Source organism: Acomys minous (assembly GCF_964271855.1).
Source record: "Acomys minous genome assembly, chromosome: 11".
Lineage (NCBI taxonomy): Eukaryota > Metazoa > Chordata > Mammalia > Rodentia > Muridae > Acomys > Acomys minous.
Genome location: NC_140492.1, coordinates 116506980 through 116520131, shown reverse-complemented (window position 1 = coordinate 116520131; position 13152 = coordinate 116506980). Strand labels below are relative to the sequence as shown.

Sequence of the window (13152 nt, the reverse complement as noted above, 5' to 3'; positions counted from 1 at the left end):
CAGACTAGAGCAGGCAACAGAGTCAGAGACACCCCACTCCCACTGTGAGGACGCCCATAAGAACACCAAGCTATACAGCGATAACACCTGTAGAGGACCCAGCTCAGATCCGTACAGGGACCTTCCTTAATTGCCACTCTGGCCTCTGTGAATTCCCACGAGCCCTGCTTAGTTGGTTCTCTGGGCTGTGCTCTCATGTGTCCTTGACCTCGCTGGATCCTACAGTCCTTTGGGGGTTCCCATGGCGCCGCCTCATGTTTGGGTGTAGGTCTCTGTAGCTGCTCCCATCAGTTGCTGGACGTGGCCCCTCTGATGACAATTGGGCTAGGCACTGACCTATGAGCAAAGCAGAGTATTGTTAGGCGTCATTTCACTGACCTTTAAAATACTTATTTTTGCCCCCTCAGTTTGAAAAAGCAGTCTTAATTTAAAATAAAAAAAAAAAAAAGAGAGCTGTGAATGACTTTCCTTTCAGATTTGGCCTGTGTGTGGGGTCAGGCACTAGGAGGTTGCTGGCTGCAGCAGTGAATGGGTGGACATCTGAGTGATGACTGAATGCTGACGTCCTGTCTTGGCAGAGGAATGGAAACAGCTCCCCAGTGGGGAGGAACCGAGGAGCTTCACTAGAGGAACTCAATGTCCGTGAACCAGAAAGGACCAAGAAACATTTTGTGAAGATAGTGTCCAATATTTCATTCAGTTCAGATCTTGCCAGGAAATGATTTCTCTCCCCTTGTTAATTTTTAAAAATATGTTTGGAAACATAACAGTTCTGGCATGTTTTGTAAGTCCTATCGGTTTTTATAGATAAGTGATTAAATTTATAAAGCTGTGCTTCAGAATGGGGAAACCCAAGTGTACCCGGGAAAACAAGAAACCCCTGTAACCCTCCTCCAGACCTCCTACCCGAGCTTTCGGTGCCTTTCCACTTTCTTCTGCACTTACGTTTTAGAAAATACCAAATCCTTATTTTGTCTTATCCTTGTGTTTGAGAGATTTATCAGTTGACATTGGACTTTACTGTTATATAGTGTGAGACGTATGTATAAATTTTCTTATTCTCCGTCTTTGTCTCTGTCCTCTTGTGTCAGGTTGTCCTAAGCACAGCTCTGTCTCCTGTAGTAGAAAGATAGGTCAATTCACATAGAGCCTTCTTGGCTGGTAAGTAAGTAGGTCAGTCCATGGGGTCCCCCCCCTAAGTTATTCTAACTTTTCTGGTAATAAATATCAAACCATGTTTTGTAACTTAAAGCAAGATGTGATTATTCGAGAATACTTTTTTTTTTAAAAACAAAAACAGCAGGTGGGTCTGTAGAAGATGACACAAGCAAGCGTGAAGACCAGAGTTCAGATTCCCAGCATTCATGTAAAGAGAAAGCCTGGTGGCATGTGCATCTATCACCCCAGTGCTGATGGTGACGAGACAGGGGGATTCCCGGAGCTTGCTGGCCAGCCAGCCTACGCAGACAGTGAGTTCCAGGTCCAGTGAGCGGCCTCATGTTAAAACAACAACAACAACAACAACAACAACAACAACAACAACAACTAGTGTGGAGAGCGAAGGCATCAAACATTGACCTCTGACTTCTGCATGCAAGCATGCGCAGCACCCTACCTCCATGTGTACACAAGCACATACACACATGCATAGATTACATGTGCATGTGCACACACACACATACACACACACACACACACACACACACACACAAAGGGTCATATGACATTTGTTAGAGATGAGATAAAGCACATAACAGAAAATTAAGATAGCCTGTGATCGCTTAGTTTGGCTAGAAATCCTGTTAACATTTGTATCTTTTTATTTTCCAGCCTTTGTTCAATGCAGTTGTACAGTGTTGGCATTGAGAGGTTGCGTGTTTTTTCCCTCACCACTCAGTATTATATAGGTATTTGATGTGACCAGATGACCTTGAAGAACTCTGTCCACATGTCTTAGTGGCTTTATAGAATGTTCTTTTTCAAATTCTTAGGATGCTTAGCTTTTTATTCAACGTTGGGATTTTTAGCTTACATCCTTTTTTTTGTCAGTTAACAAAACAATGCTCTGACAACATTTTCTGCATAATTTCTACGTCTGCATCTTCATTTTCTTCTCCAGAATAAGAAGGTTTTTAAGACTAAAACTAATGTAGGGGGATGAATTCTGGTGCTTCTTCCTGCCAGTTTACAAACACCCAACTAACTAGTTTCTTGAAAGATTTTGCTGTTCATAATCTCATCAAGAGATTGTCCAGGTAGTTCTTTCATTTCAGTAAGAAGTATAATAATTTTTATTTATTAGCATATGTAAACTGTGCATATTTCTATATGTGCATATATGTATTTTGACCATATTTACCTCTTCGTTACCGACTCTTAGCTCTCTGCTGTCTGCTTCCCCACCTGCATGTCTATTCTAGCCAAAACATTCCCCACTTTCTGTACTTATATTTTTCTAATTCTTCTGAGTGATAGGCATTTGCTTCTTTTCTTTTTTTGCTTTTTTTGATCATTTGTTTATATTCTTAGTAGTCTATTAAGTTCTTTTAAAAATGATTCAAAACAATTTTCTTTTAATTTTCAAGTTAGTTCTCTCTCTCTCTCTCTCTCTCTCTCTCTCTCTCTCTCTCTCTCTCTCTCTGTGTGTGTGTGTGTGTGTATGTGTGTGTGTGTGTGTTTGTGCCTGTGCAGGAGATGGCCACTGGCCCCCTTGAAGTTGGAGTTCAGGCAGTTGTGAGCTGTGGGTGTCAAACTCGGGCTCTTTGCAAGAACAGTATGTGCTCTTAACCACTGAACCACCTCTCCAGCCCTCTCTTAAGATGTTAATATTTTTATTCTAATTTATGTGAAATAGAATATTTTTCACTTGTTTTCTTTTTGCGTCCTCCCAAAATTTATTTATTTGAGACAGGATCTCAGTGGCTATACCTTGCTGACCTGAAACAACTCTCTATGTGAACTAGTCTAGCCTTTAAAAAGTGTGTGTGTGCATGTGGGCGTGAGCGTGCACGTGTGCATGCCTGTGTCTCTCTCTCTCTCTCTCTCTGTGTAGGCATCCAGATGCTCACAGTGGCTAGAAGAGGGAGCTGGATTCCCTGGAATCGGAGTTATTTAAGTCGGCTGGTACTCTTTTTGTACTTTTCCTCATTACTTTAAATCCAGGAAATCCTTTTTTAAGCCCACAGACCTGAAAGAAATTCTAAAATGTTTGGCTTCCCTCTTTCTCTTTCTGTGTCAGCACTCACACAATTACCTTGTAGGCTCCTGCCTTTCCCAAACCTACTTTATTTGAGGTTCTTTAATGCTTATACCTCCCTTCCAACCCACCTACCCTAGATAGGAGAGAAAAGAGGTTAATGGGAGCAGGAGAAGCAGAGCTTTTTGGATTCAGTTCCTGGGAGTGATTGCCCTGGCGTAGTCGACAGGATTTCAGCAGACCAGCAATTCAACCAAAATTGCTGCTGGAACCAGGAACAGCACCTGGAAGCCAGAGACCCAAAGCGTTCTCTGGAGCAGTTTTCCTAGGAATGTCTCAGAGTGGAGCAATGAGCAGCCAAACAATACCAAGATGCAAAAAGCCCACCCTCCTGTTTTGGGTACATATATATATATATATATATATATATATATATATATGTATATATGTATATATGTATATATGTATATATATATCTTCTCTCAGAGTCTGTACTAAGATGTGTTTCAGCTGACAAAACCAAGCCCCCACATGAGGTGGTTTATCTTCTAGTGGATAAACATCACCTGATCTCTCACAAATCTGTTCCCCCTCCCACACTTGGGATCAAAACAAAAATGTGTACATCCACTACATATACCCCTTTCTATTAAAAAATAATAAACTATATACAATAAAACAATTATGAGAATTATCCAGTAAAAGTTACATTTACAAGGACCAGTTCATTTGTATTTGACAATCTTGGAGAAATTATTCCACTATCTGTCCTATCCTACTGAGTCTTATCATAGTGTCCAAAGTTTTCCTAAATCATTTTATTATAATTTACATTTATCAACTTCTAAACATGTTTTTAGCCTTTAAACTAACACTTATAGTAACACTATGGTTATCTAATCTTCAACCCCATCTTCTAGTCTTCAACCCAATACTTCCAAGTACTATCTTTATGAAGGAAATGTAGGCAGGCAACTTCCAAAAGTATAGACAGGACACAGAGAGTTGACTGTTTGGATAGTCACAGGTTTTTCTCTATCGTTGGGACATCCAGTCTTCAGCCTGCCAGCCCAAAATATCTGACAGACTTTTCTGTGAAGCAGGAATTTTGAAGGACTGGCCCACCTAGTCTCTGCAAAGCTAGACAGCCAACTTCTCGGTTTCCTGCTTGGTCACAGTTTGGACAGTCAGTCTGCTCTCACTTGGGAAGAAGTGGATTAACTGCTCAAGGCTTTATTGTGCATCCCAGTATTACAGATGGGGATTTATCTCAGTAGAGATGAGAACAGTTAGTGGCTCTTCTGCCACACTTGTTTCTTTGATGCCCATCATCTCCATTGAAGTAGATTGGCCGTGCTGCCAGGAGCAGATATTTCTCTCAGTCAGAAAAGCCCTTTATTATTAAATACCATATTTTGTAGATTTCTGAAGTGTTTGAATACTATCTATTTACTATAATGTATATTCATATCTATTTTTCTATATATGTATGTATCTATGTTTGACTTATCTCAGTATATCTAAACAGTGCATAGCTAAAAACAAGCAATGATTGTCTGTCTGCTTAATCTTGAAAACATATACAAGAAACTAAATAAAGCTTCTTCTGTAATTAACTAAACTAGTATCAAACAAGACTACAAATAAGATTTATAGGTGACTACCTACTAACTTGTATCTCCAACCATCCCGAACAGTTTGTATATGGCTTCTATATGGTGAGCCTCCAGCTGCTCTTGTACCAGTTGTTGAAGTGCCTGCAATTTTTCTTTTGTTATGGGCCACTGCTCTTGCCACACAGGTCTCTTTGATATCCATTTTAGGGGCAAGGCTGTTGGTATGTCAGCAGTGGCCCTTTTTATATAATTGGAAACTCAATACCTGTGAAGTTCTGTGTTTGGGCAATGGGCACAGCTTGTGATTGCCCTTGATTACACATATCAATACATTCCTCAGAAGCACCTACCATTTCACCCCTAGTTTCATCATTGTCTGTCTCTGTGATTGCAGGAATATTAATTTGAGTACCCCATTGCTGTTAAAGATCCCTACCCCATAAATTTATGGGTATGTCAGCCACATAGGGTCTCAGCTTCCTTGTTTGCCCTTCTGGTCCCACACACTTAATCCACCATACACTTTGTCTTATTTGAGATAATTTACCAATTCCTGTAAATTGTGTATAAACCTTCTGAAGTGGGCAATCTTGGCTTCCAAGGATCGTGACATCTGCTCCTCTGTCCATCAAACCTTTTAGTTCAACACCGTTCATTTGTACCATTAATTTAGGTCTCTGATCATTAACCATTGTTTCCCAAAGCACACATCTTCCAGTACTCCCAATGCACTTGTTCTTTCTACTGGAGTGGCTTTGCCCTTGATGTAAGGAAACAGTAACAGCTGAGCAAGTCTATCACCTACATTGATTTGCATGTCCTTCTTTACATATGCCATGATTTTAATTTCTTCCTTAAAATCCCCATCTGTAATACTGGGATGCACAATAAAGCCTTGAGAAGTTAATCCACTTCTTCCCAAGATTATTCCTACTGTCCCTGAAGGTAAAGGATGGTAGACACCAGTGGTTATTTTGTAACATTCAACCTTTGGGGATGATGTAAGATATTTATCTGAGGCCAGATCCAAAGCTGGGCTACCTTCAGTAGCATGAATTAAACCATCCATACCTAGTCTTTGTTTTCCTGCAAGTTTGTTACCTCCTGGCTGACTAAAGAAAGATTGCTCATACTGTTGGCTGGGGGGCCTCGAGCTAACAGGCCTCTCCTTTCGTTTTCTGATGGTAAGAGATTACCTCATACGACTCTCTTGGATTACAATCCCTAGACCAATGTTTTTCCTTGCCATAATGGCTACAATATTATGGAAGTTTTGGCATATCATTACCATCATGGCCTTGTGCTCTTCTACAAGTGCCATTTACTCTAAAGTGAGTGCACTTGTTATTTTGAGGTCTGGAACTTTTAACCTTACAGTTTCTTTGCAAATGGTCCAATTTACCACAATTAAAGCACTGGGTGTTTTGATATCTGAGACCTCTAGCTATAGCTTGCCCTGTGATACTGTTTTGATGCTCCTGAGAGCTAATGTTAACTGTCTCTCTTAACCATTCAGCTAATGGGGCTCCTCATGCTTTTAATGATCTACTTGCTCTCTTACATTATTCAGTATTTGCATTCTCTTTTTTATTTTATTTTATTTTTTATTTTTTTCCTCCTTTATTAATTTATTCTTGTTACATCTCAATGGTTATCCCATCCCTTGTATCCTCCCATTCTTCCCTCCCTCCCAATTTCCCCTTATTCCCCTCCCCTATGACTGTTCCTGAGGGGGATTACCTCCCCCTCTATATGATCATAGGGTATCAAGTCTCTTCTTGGTAACCTGCTATCCTTCCTCTGAGTGCCACCAGGTCTCCCCGTCCAGGGGACATGGTCAAAGGTGAGGCACCAGAGTATGTGAGAAAGTAATATCCCACTCTCCACTCTACTGTGGAGAGTGTTCTGTCCATTGGCTAGATCTGGGTAGGGGCTTAAGGTTTACCGCCTGTATTGTCCTTGGCTGGTGCCTTAGTTTGAGCGGGACCCCTGTGCCCAAATCTGCCTATCATAATGTTCTACTTGTAGGCTTCTAGGACCCTCTGGGTCCTTCTACTTTGCCTTTCTCCCATGATTCTCTCATCTAGAGTCCCACTAGAATGTCCTCTCCTCTGTCGCAGTTTCCTGGTAAGTGAAGGCTTTCGTGGGACATGCCCATTGGGCTAATATGCAGATATAAGTGAGTATATACCATTTGAGTCTTTCTGCTTCTGGGTTAACTCACTCATTATGATCATTTCTAGCTCAATCCATTTATCCACAAATTTCGGGAATTCCTTGTTTTTAATAGCTGAATAGTATTCCATAGTGTATATGTACCACAGTTTCTTTATCCATTCTTCTATTGAGGGACACTTAGGCTGTTTCCATGTTCTGGCTATTATGAATAAGGCTGCTATCTCTTCAGTATTTGCATTCTCATACACCATGATCCGTGTCAAGGCCTGTCTGGTCTCAGGGTCTGATGTGGATCTAATCGAGAGCTGAACCCAATCTCTGTAAGAATTCTGTGGAGGCTTCTCCAGGGCCTTGAAATACCTTAGTAAATGAAGCAGACCAGCAATTTAACCAAAGTTTCTGCTGGAACCTGGAACAGCAGCTGGAACCTGGAGCCCCGAAGTGTTCTCTGGAGCTGTTCTCCTAGGAGCGTCTTGAAGCAGAGAGATGAACAACCAAACAATACCAAGTCCCAAAAAGCCCCGTCTCCTGTTCTAGGCTCAGAATCTCTACTAAAATGTGTTTCAGCTGGCAAAACCAAAGCCTCTGCACAAGGCGGTTCCTCTTCTAGTGGATAGACATCACCTGACCTTGCACAAGTTGGTTCCCTATCCTAGCACCTCGGATCAAAACAAAAACATGTGTACATCCACTATATTACTTATTGTCTACCTGATCTTTAGTTAAAATATGATGTTCAGTTTGAGTAGAAAACTTACCCCAAACCCAACTAGACCATCTGTTGCTCCTTTTTTCCTTTATTTTTTGATACTGTGTTTATCATGCAGTTAAATTTTGGTCATATTAGGCTGTTACAATAAGATGCTATGTTGAAATCGCCTTCCCAGTCTTTCTTCCTCTTGACCTATTCTTTTGAGGATCTGCTCATTTGGACTTCTCTTCACTATATCTGCTTCTCTTTTGGCTACATTTCCCCCCCTTCTGCTTTCAATTTTCATTTTTGCAGTTTCCAGAATGAAAAAAAAAATAATCCACATGTGAGTGCTTGCAGGCAGTGGCACTGTTCTTTCCTCCATTGTATTCCCTGTCGCCCTTATTGAGATTTCTTAATTTTAAAAGTAGGACACTTGGGAGATAAGCAAAATTAAAGAGAAGAAAATAAATTAGCCTTACCACTTAAATAGGCTCTGATTTTGGCAAATGCTACACAATGGAATTTATTACAAGTTGTGGTATGGGATATCTTACATATGCATTTTATACCTACATATTCTGTTATGTGCTTCAAAATTGCATTTTAACTCTTTTAAGTGTATGTGTGTATGGGGGTAAGGGGTATTTGAGTACTTAGGTGTACAAGTGTTCTTCTTCTGTCGTATGAGTCCCAGGGATCAAACTCGGGTCATCAGATTTGATGGCAAGTGCTCTTACCCACTGAGCCATCTCACCAAGTCTGCTGTGTGCTCCCCCCACCGCCCAAGACAGGGTTTCTCTGTGTAGCCTTGGCTCTCTTGGACTCTCTTTCTCTCTTTATAGACCAGGTTGGCCTCAAACTCACAGAGATCCGCCTGCCTCTGCCTCCCAGTGCTGGGATTAAAGGCGTGCTCCACATGTGTACTTTTTGCCTTGTGAGCATTTCTGGTCTTTTTGTTTGTTTGTTTGGCATTGGAGGTTGAATCCATGGCCTCAGGCACACTAAACAATTGGCCGACCTCCGTATCTATAGTTCTAGGCCAAATGTTGTATTTTTAAATATTCTGCTGTGGCTATAAGTGTGTTCAAGACATAAGTTATATTTTTGGGGGAGGAAGGTGTGATTTTTGTTGTTGTTGTTTTTCAAGACAGGGTTTCTCTGTGTAGCCTTGGCTGTCCTGGACTTGCTTTGGCCTTGAATTCACAGCGATCTGCCTGCCTCTGCCTCATGGAAAGTGTGATTTAAGAGAGGGTCTCTAATAGCCCAGGCTGATCTTGAACTCACCCCTACTATACGAGTAGCTGGATTATAGGTAGGCAATGTGTCCCCATACCTGGCTGGGTTTTCAGATGGTTCGGGTGGTACCCTATGGTCTTTACCCTAAGTAAGTACTTGGTGTGAAATAATATGCCATTGTCTCAAAAGTGAATTTCAGGATAATAAAAACCGAAGCGCCTAAATTATATCATGGTACCAGTGTGCACAGGTGATTTTTATAAGGCTGTGCCAGCAGTTGCCAAATGTAAAGGGTGAATAACAAAATTAGAGAAGACAGATTACACACTCTCTGTGTTTTATAAGGAGCCTGAGAGCTTAGGCCACATGAAGCCTTTCACTGTGGTAGCTTTCAAGTTCCTTGAAGATAGAAAAGAATGTGGCATTACCGTAGCAGAACAAATTAGTTGGATGCTGAATAAAGATTTAGACTTCAGTAGCCGAGGTTGCTATTTAGCCAGAAGCCAGAGAGAGTCATCCTATACCTCAAGCAGTTGTGTTAGGTCTGTGGGCCCAAGTCTGGAGGGCGCAAATAAGGCGGGAGTACAGGCAGTAATAAGAAGGTGGCCGATTTCAGCAGTGGCCCTGGATAGAAGAACGGAAGGTGATGACAGCACACATCTGGAGAGTGCAGGCGAGCACTTCAGATCTGCTCCGTGCTGAAGCAGCCGCTCTGAGTCACAGTTACCAGCCTCTGAGAAGTACGAAATTCCTCATGGGAGAGGCCCTGGATATTTGTACACTTTGCCTTAGGCTCAGGGAAGTGTTCAGGTGCCTCTGTTTACTATTTGAGGAGAGAAGGGGGGAAGGAATACAATCAAATTGTTTGGAAAACTGCTGGAGCTAGCCAGAACTTTGGGGGGGGGGGAGGGTGGGGGATGGGGGGGGATGCCTCTTGATTCTTGTTTGTTTATGGAGACTCAGAAGAGAAAGCCCTATCATTTAAGGAAGCCTCTGGCAGCTAGTCCAGTGTTGGTGAGGTGGATGGCCAGAGGGGAAGCCAAGAGCAGGAGTGTTAGAAAGAACTGTTCACCCAGGGGGAGCAAGCCTTCAGAAAGGAGGATTTGGACTTTATCTTGCTTGAAGTCTGTACCAAAAAGACTGATGCAATCCCCCAAACACCCACATATATCTTTATAGTTGTTTTCATATGTACTACAAATAGATATTATTTGTCCTTTTGGAATGTATGTCAGTCAAGCGTTTTGATAATGAGATGATTTTAATAGAAATGTAATGTTTAATTGCTGTCAGTGTGTATAAGTAGTATTTTACTAAAAGCCTGTAAATATAAAGTTGAAGTTAAGAAGGGACGAGCGTGAGGTTGTTGGTGCCTTTCTTTTGTTCCACAACCTTACAAGCACATCTCCTTTCTCTTCCGGTTCAGATCCTTGTTGGGGAACTGACTGGCAGCGGCTCTTGATGTTCCTCCTAATGCTGTGACCATTTAATATAGTCCCTCATGTTGTGCTGGCCCCAAGCATAAAATAATAATAATAATTATGTAAATATAAATAAATAAATAGTTATTTTTTTTTGAGACAAGGCTTGTTTGTGTAGCCTTGGCTGTCCTGGATTCCCTCTGTAGACCAGGCTGGCCTCAAACTCACAGAGACCTGCCTGCCTCTGCCTCCCTGAGTGCTGGGATCACAGGCGTGCAGCACCACGCCTGGCTTCCATAAAATTATTCTTGTGGCTACATCATAACTGTGATTTTGCTACTGTTATGAATCATAATGTGGATATCCGATATGCAGGGTGTCTGGCATGTGACCCATGTGTAAAGGTCATTTGCCCGCCCCCCAAAGGGGTCACGACCCACAGCTTGAGAACTGCTGCTGTGTAAGACCTAGCAAGCCCCCTAAAACACATTGTGAAATTAAACAGTGAAATGGGCATGAGCAGACTGCATCCCATGATAACCGGGAACGTGGCTGTTTATCGACCTCTGCACTCCCAGCACCAGGTATAGATAGGATTGACTTGACAGGCCGAGGATCAATAGTTGGGGATAAAAGTACGGGAGTGCGTGCCACGCAGTGCTACAGTGTTTACTGTAGACGTCGCTTTATGGTCTCTTCTCGTTGCTATCCTGCATTAGGTGAAGGTGGGCAATGAGTTGGAAAGCCTGGTGACATTTGCTAAGAGGAATGGAAATATTCTGTTTTATAATTCATAAATTAGTACCGAACGTACTCCCGATAATGTGTGACCTTTGTGATTTGTTGGGTTTGGGTGAACATAGTTTCCATAATGGCTTATTTTATGTATTCTTTTTTTTTTTTTTAAACAAGTAAAATCTCCCAGTACGTGATCCTGGGTGTAAGCCAGCTGCAGAGAACATGGCTGAGATGGTTCAGGCCGAGCATGTGGTGAGGCCTGCCCGCCAGCTCAGCGGTGCCCTCTTCACAGCCCACATATACATCTTTTCTGGAGGAGGAGGAGGGGGGGGGAGGAGGAGGAAGAGGAGGAAGGCTGGGCTCTCTTGTGCTCTAGCCTGAGGACTAAATTGTAAAGAACGGAATTCTCATGGAATCTAGCCTTGAATGCCCAGAGACTACTGTTGCAGTTAGAAAAAAAAAATATATATATATGTATGTATGTATGTATATATATATATATATATATATATATATATATATATATATATACACCGATTTATACCGTTGTCTTTGATTTCATCAGGTAAGAAAGCTCCTGTTTTATTTAGTAAGGAAATGATCGAGTCAATGAAGGAAGGCTCCGTCGTTGTGGATTTGGCTGCCGAGGCTGGTGGAAACTTCGAAACCACTAAGCCGGGAGAACTGTATGTTCATAAGGTACAGCAAGAAAGCATTTTATCACTTGACATTCTGATAGCTAGTTTCTAATCCTTTGAGAATTTAGTGCACACATACAATGTATTTAGGTCAGATTGAGTCTACATTCCTTCCCCTAGCACTTCCTGGGTCTTGTCCACCCCTCAGTTGAGGGTTTTTTCCCCCTCTCCCTTTTAAAATTTCTTTTATAGTGTTGGGAGTCCCACCCAGGGCCTCATGCATGATATGCAAGTATTCTGTACAGAATTATACCCCAAGTCCTCTGTAAGGGGCGTATTTCTTTAAGTATTTGGGGAGATTGAAGTCTGAAAGTTTAAAACTTAAAAAAATAACATAAAAAATAAATGAAAACCCCCATGAAATCTTGGAAAAAGATTTACAAAATGGGCATAATTGAAACTCATTTTGAAATGTGTATTTTTGCTTGTAAATATATACGCATATATAGCTACAAAGATACGTACTTTTTAAACCATGAGCATTGTTCAAGAGACAGTGGTAAGTGCAGGGCATCAACCTTTGTGACAGGATGCTTTCTCGTTTAGGGAGTTACTCACATTGGCTACACAGACCTTCCCAGCCGGATGGCTACCCAGGCCAGCACTCTGTACTCTAACAACATCACCAAACTCCTGAAGGCCATCAGCCCCGACAAGGACAATTTTTATTTTGAAGTGAAGGATGATTTTGACTTTGGTACCATGAGTCATGTTATTCGAGGAACCGTGGTGATGAAGGTAGGAGGCCCCTTTCTTCCTGCATTCATTCGTTTATATATTTATTGTATGTGCATTGTGTCTTGCCTGCATGCATGTCTGTGTGAGGGTATTGGGGCTACAAGTTACAGACAGCTGTGAGCTGCCATGTGGGTGCTGGCAGCTGAACCCACGTCCTCTGGAAGAACATTTTCCTCTCAGCCCTGTCCCTGCAGTCTTAATGTAACTTGGATTCAGGATTTCTGCTCATGGGAAGGGTTCCATTTTGGAGTAGAGACATCTTTAATAGAGTGTTGGGCATGCCAATGGAAGTTGTGTAAGAGTAGAGAATGATTTGAGAAAAGCATTTCAAGGACTCAGATATGCATGAGTCGCTGAAAACACGTATCACTTTTGGAAAACAGAAACATGTTTCCCAAACGGTAAAAGTGAATTGTTTTCCTCACAGACTTCCTTTTGAGGGTGTGAGCAGCCTTCTTTTATATATATCCCAGACACGTAAAGATGATATATGCATAACACGAACACTATGCAGTTGCATACCCATTTTGTAAATTATATGAATTTATATGCATTAAAGTCATTTTTACACAGAACAGGTTTTTTTTCCCCCAATATGAGCTGTCTTCTGTAAGTCATTTTGAAACGCCAATTTGCC

At 41.6% G+C, this 13152-nt stretch overlaps 1 protein-coding gene across 3 annotated transcripts in view; it reads left to right on the top strand.

Annotated features, from left to right (window-relative positions):
* Window positions 1–13152, top strand: part of NNT (nicotinamide nucleotide transhydrogenase) — a 97187-nt gene that overhangs the window by 40220 nt on the left and 43815 nt on the right. For all 3 annotated transcript variants that reach the window (XM_084801395.1, XM_084801393.1, XM_084801394.1), the window contains exons 8-9: window positions 11645–11778; window positions 12324–12515. In XM_084801395.1, coding sequence (XP_084657521.1) covers window positions 11645–11778; window positions 12324–12515 — 326 coding nt within the window. The remainder of the gene's footprint in view (window positions 1–11644; window positions 11779–12323; window positions 12516–13152) is intronic.